Genomic DNA, 11194 nt, shown 5'->3' on the forward strand with positions numbered 1-11194 from the left:
TGGTTCGCTATCTGTCACCATCAAAACACCGCAAATCCCGCGAATGATTCGCTTCCTTATAAACCATTGAATCAGACACCGAAGCAGTTAGGTTCTAAATGAAGCTTCGGACATCACTGATCACGTGACTCTGGCCAAACGAATCAAGCTTCGACACAGTGCTTCTGAAGCAGTGTGTTCGATTTATTTGACACATGCACCGGAGTGTCAGCTTCAAGCGGACCATCACTAGTATTTACTTATCACCTTCCTTGCTGCTTAAGTTATGTTACATCACACAGCCATATAAGCTGAAAATATTGGCTCAATAATTTTTAAACCTGGTTGCTTTCTCACAGTGTTGTGTTCATATGTTACACAAATATTGCATTCCTTGTATTTTATGTTTACATGCTGTAATGTTGGCAGTGAACCTCTGACAGTCTGTCCTGATGTCAATTATGGTGAAGTGGTGTGTTGACAGTGTAACGGCAGCATTGGTGTGGTGTGAGAGTCCAGCGTCAGCCTTTATGTTGGACACTAAGATCTTGTATAAAGAAACATTAATAAAGAATCAATCATGAATAATTGTTGTTCACACATTAATTCCGGATGGAGAAACTCCATCTTTATCACACCTCTGATGGGGCTACAGCTCACTTTCACACTAATCAAGCTCTTTGTTTCAATTCCGTGATTCTTATTTGCAAACCTCTGCCTGCTAAACCCTCCTGCTTCTTTTTCTGTTACACCAGCTCGACTGTGCAACAAGCGTTTTCATAGATTTCTTTTAACAGCTGATTTCGGGCTAAGTCCAGCTGTTAAAATGCAGTGGCTGTTCCCTTACATTTACTCTGTTTGTGTCAGAACAATAAATGGACCGTAAGTGGCGCTCCATAAGGGCGCACACATATTCCTCCTACAGTTTATCAAAGCTTGACAAATGAAACATGAGCCAACACACTGAGACAAGTCTGAGGGCGGAGCTTGTGCAGCATAATCAGAGCTGTCCCCATGGAGTCAAAATCCATCCTACAGTTTGGGAAGTTAGGGGATCATCTTTCCTGTGGCTCTTGGCTTTCCTATATAATGCACCATTACATTGCTAACATGCTTGTCTGTAACCACTGCAGCTTCTACTATTGTGTTTCTGTAAAAAACTGTTCAATGTTTTGTTTTTCAGCTAAGTTTAACAGATGCATGAAGCTGTTGGAATCATTCACAAGCCATTCACAGCATATTTGAAGCATTTTCAAATATGCTGATGTCCTCAATGACATGTCACAAACTTGATTTGTGTCTGTAATACTTGGTGTTAAATGATTTAACTTAATGCTTCAGATATTAATCGGATACCTTCTTTTCAGTTTAAGGCTTTCGTTGTCTTTGTTAAGACAACAAAATTGGTTGTAACTCAATGCATATCATCATTGATTTACAACTTACTTTTTTGTCAGTAAATGTGTATTTGTAATTAAAATGTAATGATCATCTTACTGTTTCCCACTTATGAATATTTTTCTATACTGATTGAAATAATCCCATAAGGAGAGATGGTGTGGAAAAACGAAACCTGATTTATTGGGATACAGATATTCATGAAGCTATTTGACGGTTAGACTCCCACAGAGTCTGGATGCTGATGGTGCTGTAGTTGAAGATAGAGGCATGCTTCAAAGAAGGCAGCTGAGAAAATGATTGGACCGTGGAAGTGATTTGAAGTATTATTGAGTTTGACAGTGCAGGGAAATGGAAGTGATGGAAAGAATAAAGAGCAAGGAAGCAGCAGAAAAAAAAATGGTGTCCAGCTTGTGTCACTGAATAATGCGAGTTTGATTGATGACCCTAGCCTTGACCTTTTGACCCTACCGGAAGTATTCCGGAAGTGACTAATCGAATCCAGATGTGTGTAATATGATCCATAAGCGTGACGAATTGTATCCAGTGAGGGGAGGGGGTAACTCCGGAAGTCTCTAATCGATTCCATATGTGTGACTAATCACATCCGGTGGGGAAAAAAGGAGGTGTGGTTCCTGGGGGGGGGGATGCTTCAGGGATAATTCTGATCAGAGAGGGAGGGGTATGGTTACTGGGGAGGGAGATTTCTGATGAGTGTATAGAGACAGAGAGAAGGATTGCAGCAGTTAGTTTTTCACAGACAAACTCATAGTTTGGATTCTGTTTAATTGTTTCAGTATTATGACAATGATCTTGATAACCATTTTCTCGGTAAAAAGCTATTTCTTTTTTCAAAAAAACAACGCAATTTCAATAGCGGCTTTATTTTGCTTTCTTACGTTAATCTTATTACAGGCGCAATAAAATAAAAACCTTTAAGATTATCTGACTAGTAACGGATTGCATATATATATATATATATGTATAAAATTTTTTTAAAAAAGCACCGCGCCCATATTCAAAACTCGGTCCTATTTAGAAATAGGCCCCAAACAATTTTACACCCTCGGATGAGGTATTGTGTGGGAAAGACTTTTCTGTTTTTAGAGTCACTTTTCCAACGGGTTTTCTCATTAGTTGAAAACTCTCGACAGACCGAAATCCTAAAAGAAAACGGTCTTGTTTTACAAACATCAAGGAGGAGTCAACTACCCCTCTAATCGAAATTAGTATTTCATACAGGTCTCAAGTCCTTGTATGTTTAAAAAACACAAAAACAAAACAAAAAAAACCCCTTACTTAAAAAAAGCACCGCGCACATATTCAGAACTCAATCCTAAATAATTTTATTGAATCACCCCGATCAGGTATTTCTGGTTTTGTGCAGCCACTCCTTCTCAGACCAAAGTAAAGAGTTTTTCTTCATTTTTTTAGCTACTTTTGCAACAGGTTTTCTCATTAGCAGAAACGCTCAATAGACAGAAAAACAGAAACCCTAAAAGAAAACGGCCTTGTTTTACGCACATCAAGGAGTCAGATGACCGTCGGTTCATCCCGGTCAATTACTTCCAAGAGCTCGGGATGCTTCCTCCATCGGGTACCATAAGCGTATAAGAAAAAAACCCCAAAAACTTCCTGACCACTCCAGGTCAGGAGGGGCGATATAGCATGGAACGGTCAGATGACTACGCCGGATAGAAGCATAACCGGAAGCGTCCCAGGGACTTTCTATTTGACCTTCATCCTGCTCCATGATCAACCGTAAAATGTTTCCTCAATATTGCTGTAATGTAACAACAAAGTTCGTTTTTTAAGATCAGACAGGGGTACAGTCCCAAAACATTCCTTACACATTCCCGCAGTCACCAAATTAGCATGTGTGGCACCCTCGGAAACTAGTTAAAAGAAAAACACGATACTGTTTAGTTATGGTGAACACTTACCTCAACTTTGATGCTTTTTTTCTCAGCTATTTAATCTGAAAAAAGTAAACGTGCTACAAGGACAGTTTCGACACAATGCACATTGCAGAGTACATGAATGGGAAGTAGGAATTCCTCCTCTCTATACTTACACTCCTCCCTAACAAATGCCAAGTCATCATCTCCATATTGTGTGACCTACTATTCGAGTTTCATTGGAGTGTATCCAAGTTCACGAGATGTAAAACAATGTATTCGTTTGTTTAAGCCATTCACCGAGTCCACGTCAAGATGCCATTCATGAGACTAATAATTTTTTGAATTTAAATTGTGCTAACTTCAATGCAGTAACATTAAAAATAAAACATATTTGAACTAATTTTTGTTGGACACAAGAACAACTCGAGCATCTTTTTCGGGAGCTGAACTAGGGCTTACAAGTTTGCCGTGCCCCTGGGGACCAGTGCGAGGTTGTGTGGCAGATCCCGGCGTGGAGGGTCCAGACACTCACACAGCGCAGGCTTTGCTATCCGCACAGAGCGTTTCTGGTGTGGCTTATGCAGAAGAGACAATACAGCGTGTTTCTCTGCTCCCGGTAAGCATGTCTGTTGTAGCCTGCCCTTTATAAATATCTCTTTGATTATTCAAACAGTGTTTAAAATGTGACTCATTTGTTATCCAAAAACATTTTATCTGTGCTACTGATTTAAAATATACATATATATTTCAAGTCTTTAGCTCAAATAGACTCTTGAGCATATTCATATAGCAAAATCCACATAACCAGTGTGCACCCTAATGTACATCTTTGAACTGTATGTTAATCAGTACATGAAGCTCTGAAAAGAGTCCATCATTTGTGAATTTACTGATTTGTTCTTTTAACTGCAGTTTTCACAAACTGCGGATGATGAAATCTTTTTTATTTTAGAAAATGTCTTTAAACTATCACTGCTCCTACTTACTGAGTTCCCGAGCTACTTCTTTACTATGTCAATGAACTATTTGAACAAGAAAGGATTTAAATTCACATCTTAATTGAAGCAAAGGCGAAAAATTTGGAATGAAATTTATGTGACTGTTCCTCTAAAATCTGGCAGAGAGTGAAAATCCAAGAGCTGCTGCAATCCTCTGCATTAATGATCTTTCTGTTTCTCTATGTTAAGAGATGTATTCTAAAACACTTCTTCAGCAGAGAATCAGAGAGGAGAAACACAGATTTTCTTGCTAGCAAGGGCAGCCTCCTGAGCTCACACTCCAAGAGTGAGGCTCAGAGACTAAGCACTGAGGACTGCCCTGGTCTTTATTTATATACTTCAGTGAGCGTTTGTTCCATACATTGAAATGGGAACATGTGTGTGTGTGTGTCAGAGTGTGACCCCATAACCGACTTCCCAGCAGTTCATCTAAACAAAGAGCACTTAGACTAAAGCAGATATAACTATGTTAGAAAGCAGGGCTGAAAGGCTTTGTCGCCGGCTAAGGGCCGTGTGCGCTCCGAGTTTGGCAACTCCACCCTTGGTCGGACGCGTCCTTGGGATTTGCCGGGTTGGTGACCTGGGCACCGGGGGCACCCTAAATAACTAAAGCTAGGTTTTGGATCCTAGTCGCAGTTGATAACATGCATGAGAGTGGGGGCAAGTTGCTTCTTAGTGAGAGTACGACTGCTTGGCTCAGCCCACTGATTGCAGTGTGTGTAGATTGCGTGTGTGTGTGTGTGTGTGAAAGCGCAGTTAGAGTCTGTGTCTCATCTGAAGTACGGGAGTCGATTAAAGTAACAAAAAGAATTCGTGTCTAAAAGTGTGTGTTTGTGGTGTGAAGAAATCGCGGCAGGAGGCCGTGTCGTGAATTGTTGCAAACTGTGAAGTCAATTGGGGGGTTTAATTTGGTTTTATATTTTTTAGGGGAAGAGAAACGCGGTATCGAGTCCGTGGCGCAGTTTGAATAATTTGTGAGGTGCACAAGAGCAGACAGCACCCGCTCTGTGTGCCGCTTAGAGCGTTGTCCTGAATCAGCAGAAGTGTCTCGCAGAAAGTTTGAATGGGACTGCGAGAAGCATGAAGTGTGTGTGAGCCAGCCTCGAGGGGCGGGGTCACAGGTGGAACGAACGAAGACTAAAATGTGCGTGTGTGTGAGAGAGAAAGAAAAGGTGGGGGCGAGTGACCAGCCTGTGAGTGTGTGTGAATTCCTTGATGACAAAGAAGGAGACAAAGTAGATTAGTTGATGTTCTGTGAAATAATAAATAGTCAAGAAATCGTAGTGATCAAAGAGGAGAAAGTGAACTAAAGTAAATAAAGCAAATTAAAAAGTGGATTAGTGTTAAAGTAATGATAAATAAATTGATAAAATTAACAGTGACATTTAAAGGTGATTAAGTATTTAAGGATGAATGGAGAATTTGATTGCTGACTGTATGAGAGCTGTTGGGGTGAAAAGAAGATGAGGTTGGAGGAGTGAGTTAACAGGTTAATGTGTGGGTGAAAAACAATGGGGTAAAAAAAAAAAGAAAATGATGAAAACAAAGAAAATAAAAAGTGTGGAAGTGTGAGTGGGAAACTCCAAAAACATTAATAACCTCCGGCCTCTTCAAAAATATCAACATCCATTCAACTCTATTGTCAATAATCCACCAGTCTCAATCAGTATGGCACTTTTAAATGTCCGCTCTCTGCTGAACAAGTCTTTTATTATTAATGATTTAATTTTAGATAATAAACTTGACTGTTTATTTTTAACTGAAACATGGCTGGGCTCGGATGCACCAGTTGTTCTCACTGAGGCCTCCCCACCAAATTTTAATTTCTCTTTTTCTATTAGAAGTGGTAAGAGAGGTGGTGGGACTGCATCTTTAGCCAACAACACACTCACCACCAAACAAATTTTATTTGATCATTTTACCACTTTTGAATTCCACGCTATTGTTTTCAGCAGCCCTCCAGTTTTATCTGTCACAATTTATAGACCACCTAAAGACAGCGCTGCTTTTATCAAGGAATTCTCAGAATTTTTAACAAACATACACTCAAAATATAATATGATAATTTTAACCGGTGATTTTAACCTGCACATAGATAATCCTTCTGACCCTGCAGCAAAAGAATTCTTAAACATTCTTCACTGTTTGGATTTTATCCAGCACGTCACGCAGCCGACTCACAACAGAGGACACACTCTGGACCTGGTCATCACCCATGGGCTGTCCACCAGCGTGTCCTCTGTTGTTGACTTGGCTGTCTCTGACCACTACTGTGTGTTTTTTAACATCACCGGTTTTATTCAGCGGGAGACCTCGGTGCGAACTATGAGGAGTAACCTCTGAAGTGGCTGCAAATTTTACCAGGGTTTTAATCAAATGCCCCCTGTGATTTTACCTGCACCCTGCGATTTGATTTTTAGTTATTTTAACAGCAAACTGAAGAAAAGCCTTGACTCCGTTGCTCCACTCACCACCAAAAAGATTAACGTAAAACATGCATCACCCTGGAGAAACGAAGAAGTCAAAAAACTCAAAAGAAATTGCAGGGCAGCAGAAAGGAGATGGAGGAAAAATAAAAATACTATCAACCATCAAATATTTTCCGAGCAACTTAAAATGTACAATAATACATTAAGGAAGTCAAGAAATTCATACTTCGCCAAAATAATCAGTATTAACAAAAATAATCCCAAGGTCCTCTTTTCCACCATAGATCATTTATTTAACCCTGATTTTAACAGCTCCCAAAGAACCCCCACAGACTCGCTCTGTGAGCAGTTTGCAGACCACTTCAGGGGAAAGATCAGCGCCATCAGATCTGATATTTTATCTAATCGCGATATGATTGTAAACACATCTGAGGGCTCGATTGTACCTGAGGAGACACTGGACAGCTTTGTCCTGGTTAATGCTGAGAACCTTCAGAAAGTTTTCTCCACAGTGAGACCCACCACATGTCTTTTAGATCCAATCCCTTCTTCACTCTTTAAAACACTTTATGGATTTTTTGAGGCTGAGCTTTTATACATGATGAATTGCTCTCTTCAGTTGGATGTCTTCCCTGCTGCCTTTAAAACGGCGGTGGTGAGGCCCCTTCTGAAGAAGAGCAATTTGGATTGTAATGATTTTAATAACTACAGACCTGTATCCAACTTACCATTTTTAAGTAAAGTCTTAGAAAAACTTGTTTTTACTCAGATTACTGATTTTCTCAATGATAGACAGATCCTGGAGATATTCCAGTCTGGATTTAGGGTGAACCACAGCACAGAGACGGCTCTCCTAAAGGTTTTAAATGATCTTAGATGTAACTGGGACGCCCAAAAGCTCTCAGTCATGGTGCTGCTGGATCTAAGCGCAGCCTTTGATACAGTAGACCACGCTATTCTTTTAAACAGACTGAAACACATGGTGGGCCTCTCTGGTGCTGTACACAACTGGTTCACTTCCTGTCTCTCTGACAGATCTTTTATGGTGAGTATGGATACATGCTCCTCTAAGATCCATAAAATGACATGTGGTGTGCCTCAAGGGTCGGTTCTAGGCCCTGTACTTTTTAATTTGTATATGCTCCCTCTCGGCAGTGTCATCAGGAGGCATGGAGTGAACTTCCACAGTTACGCTGATGACACGCAGCTGTACATCTCTGTGTCTCCTGATGACACCAGACCAATGGATGCCCTTTTTAACTGTATCTTGGATATAAGATCTTGGATGGCAGAAAACTTTTTACAGCTTAACCAGGACAAAACTGAAGTTTTAATTGTCGGTCCTGAGGCTCAGAGAGAGAAACTCTTGTCTAAATTAGAGGCATTTTCACTATGTCCTTCGCTACAAGTGAAAAACCTGGGTGTTATTTTTGACTCTGAGCTTGGTTTTATCCCACATGTTAAACATGTAACCAAAATTGGATTTTATCATCTAAAAAATATAGCCAGAGTCCGCCCTATTCTCTCTCGGGCCAACACGGAGATGCTGATGCATGCTTTTATTACCAGTCGCATTGATTACTGTAATGCCCTGCTCTCTGGTCTTCCTAAGAAGAATATTTCAACTTTACAACTCTTGCAAAACTCGGCAGCTCGTGTGCTGACGAAGACCAGAGGGCGGGCCCACATTACACCGGTTTTAGAATCGCTGCACTGGCTCCCCGTGTGTTTCAGGATCGATTTTAAAGTTCTTTTATTGGTTTTTAAATGTCTTAATGGTCTTGGGCCTTCTTATCTCTCAGATCTGCTTTTACCATACGAACCCTCGCGGACCCTGAGGTCCTCTGGTGCTGGCCTTTTAATTGTCCCTAAAGTCAGGACACATACTCACGGAGAGGCAGCTTTTCAGTGGTATGGTCCTCGTCTGTGGAACAGCCTGCCGGAGGAGCTCAGGGCCGCAGAGAACGTACATGTTTTTAAGAACAGGCTCAAGACCCACCTTTTTAATTTAGCTTTTACTTAACGTTTATTTATTTTTTATGCTTATTTATTCTATCCTGTTGTTCTATTATTAATTTAGGATTTACCTAATATTTCTTGATTTTATTCTTATTCATTTTTTAATCTTCTTACTCTATTTATATTTATACTGTATCCTGTTCTTATTTATTTTATCATTTTACCCTGTATATATCCTATTGTGTCATATCTCCAGTGTTTCCTCAGAGGGCGCTCTCTGCACCGGGGCTGTGATCGACTGTGGCTGCTGGGTCTCTGGGGGTCCTCTCAGCCTGGCTGGGGGGCTCCTTGGCCTCCCTCCTGCTGTGTGCCCAGCCTGGAGGCTGCGGTCTGTGACCGGCTCCCGGTGCAGACGGCTCCCTGTTATAGTGTTTCCTCACTTGGCTCATGTGAGCCCAGCCCAATTTTTACTCTTTAAGTGTGCGCGTGTGTGTGTGTGTGGGTGGGGGGATATATGTGTATTGAGAGTGTGGGGAGTGCGTTGGAGGGTGGGGTGGGCTGCTTTTAACTATGTAAAGCACTTTGTGCTACATTTTTTCTGTATGAAAAGTGCTTTATAAATAAAGATTGATTGATTGATTGATTGATTGATGAATACCGGGAGACCTTAGCTGTCCGTCTACAGCGGATGGTGTCCGGACTCCCGTGGCTATTCGGCGCGCTCCGCCCCCACATCCAGGACTTCCTCGTCTCCACCGTAGGCATCTGCCCGGAGCAGCCGCTCCAGTATGAAGATTCGGAGGATGTTCAGCCCGGTCTGCTGGAGGATTCGCGGCTCGGCTCATCTCCTCCCCCTTCTCGGCGAAAACGGCGTTCACGCCGCCGTTGCGCCAGTACTGCTAAGCGGGCTGCACCTGTGGGAGAGAGTGACTGTGCGTCACACTCTCAGCCCAAGTTTTCTGATCCCGGACTTCATGACCTATGCACTACTGTGAGTAACTCTGTTTTGCCCGCCATTGTGTTACCGGAATCGGATAACTCCGCCACTTTGTGTTTGGACTCTAGAGACACTATACAGCGAGGCACCTCGGTGTCGGATCATTCACCAGTTGCTCTCGCTAGTAACCTTTGTGTTTTTGAGCCCTCTGATTCTGGTAATGCTCACAGTATTTTCTTTGGTTTAACTGAACCTAGGACTGTTGCTTCACACCAGACTCATCTACGAACTGCTACTAGCATCGTAGCCCCGCAGAACTGTTTATTTCAGCCCTTGGACTCTAAGGTTTTCCAGTCTGAGCTCAGCCACACACCGTTAGCATCATCAGCTCTAGATGTAACGGTGCATACTGAGAGACACATACCCCCTGAAACTATGTATTCTATGCCTGCTAAGGTTAAGAGCCGCAGGATTCCATCTGCTATACATAGACTGGCAAAAGATTTAGGTTTGAGCACTGCAGAGCTGTTTGCACAGGTTAACTTTTCTGTTCCCCGGTCATGTCAGTCTAACTCTGTGCGCCATGCTTTTCGGCCAAGTGTCATGGACTCTGTGTGTAGTGTTGTTTCACCTCCAGGTTATCCAGACGCTGCTTGTGTGAGTTCTCCTGTACCTGTGGCTGCTCCTAGACTCACTCCTTCTAAAACTGCTAATTATGACATGGACAACTTAAGTACAGCAGAGTTGCTAGAACCAGCCCACCATGAGTCGCGGTTTGCTGACAGTGTGTTTGGCTCCAACAACTTGGTTCACCCAGTGACTGTTTCTGTTCCTATGCTTCGCTCTCCACCTCCAGTTCCTGTAACCAGGGCAGCGCGGGCCCGGTTTTCCCTTGCTCCCGTATCAGTTCCTCGGGAGAGGGTGGCTGAGGTCCAGCTGGTCCCTGCTTCTGTCCCCAGCCTGGCAGAGGCGCCGTTCATCCCGGCACCCGTACCTGCTCCTCGGGTGGGGTTGATGGACACCCAGCCTTTGCCTGCTCCTGTTCCGGTTCCCCGGGTGAGGTCAGCCGTGACCCTGCCGACTCCTGCACCCGTCTCAGTTCCTCGGGTGGGAGCGGCAGAGGTCCAACTAGCTCCTGCACCTACACCGGCCCCCAGGGTGAAGGCAGCCAGAGCCCAGCTCGTCCCTGCACCCGTATCTGTTTCTCGGGTGGGGATGGCTGGTGTTCGGCCAGGCCCAGCACCCGTTCCTGTCCCTCGGAGGAGAGCAGCCAAGAGTCAGTCACCTGTTCAGTCACCAGTTCAACTACCTGCTGTTCCACCATCACTACAACCACCACTACAACTTGCACTTCTGTCCTCAGCACAGTCATTAGCTCAGTCTCTAGTTAATTCAGTTAGCTCAGTCACCAGCCGAGTTAATCGCTCAGCAACCCATTCAGACACTGCCAACCTCAGCTGGAAGCCTTTGAGAGCTTTCTCCGCCAGCTGAGGACTGCGTGGTGCTGACAAACTTTGGACAGACTGTTTGCCCTGCACAGCCCCAGCCGTTGCATCCTAAGCCGACTGCGTGCCCTGTGCAGCTACAGTTAGC

At 43.2% G+C, this 11194-nt stretch overlaps 1 protein-coding gene across 1 annotated transcript; it reads left to right on the plus strand.

The window, feature by feature from the left end:
* The first annotated feature begins 3933 nt into the window (after nucleotides 1-3933).
* LOC120742804 lies at nucleotides 3934-6789 on the plus strand. The gene has a single exon (XM_040046244.1). The coding sequence runs from the start codon at nucleotides 5945-5947 to the stop codon at nucleotides 6617-6619; it is 675 nt and encodes a 224-aa protein (XP_039902178.1). The 5' UTR covers nucleotides 3934-5944; the 3' UTR covers nucleotides 6620-6789.
* Nucleotides 6790-11194: the final 4405 nt, after the last annotated feature.

This window comes from Simochromis diagramma, unplaced genomic scaffold (assembly GCF_900408965.1).
Source record: "Simochromis diagramma unplaced genomic scaffold, fSimDia1.1 OVJJ01000742.1, whole genome shotgun sequence".
NCBI classification, from domain to species: domain Eukaryota; kingdom Metazoa; phylum Chordata; class Actinopteri; order Cichliformes; family Cichlidae; genus Simochromis; species Simochromis diagramma.

Excerpts from the sequence above, each read along its gene's own strand:
- LOC120742804 (XM_040046244.1), top strand. The coding sequence starts at position 5,945 with ATGGCACTTTTAAATGTCCGCTCTCTGCTGAACAAGTCTTTTATTATT.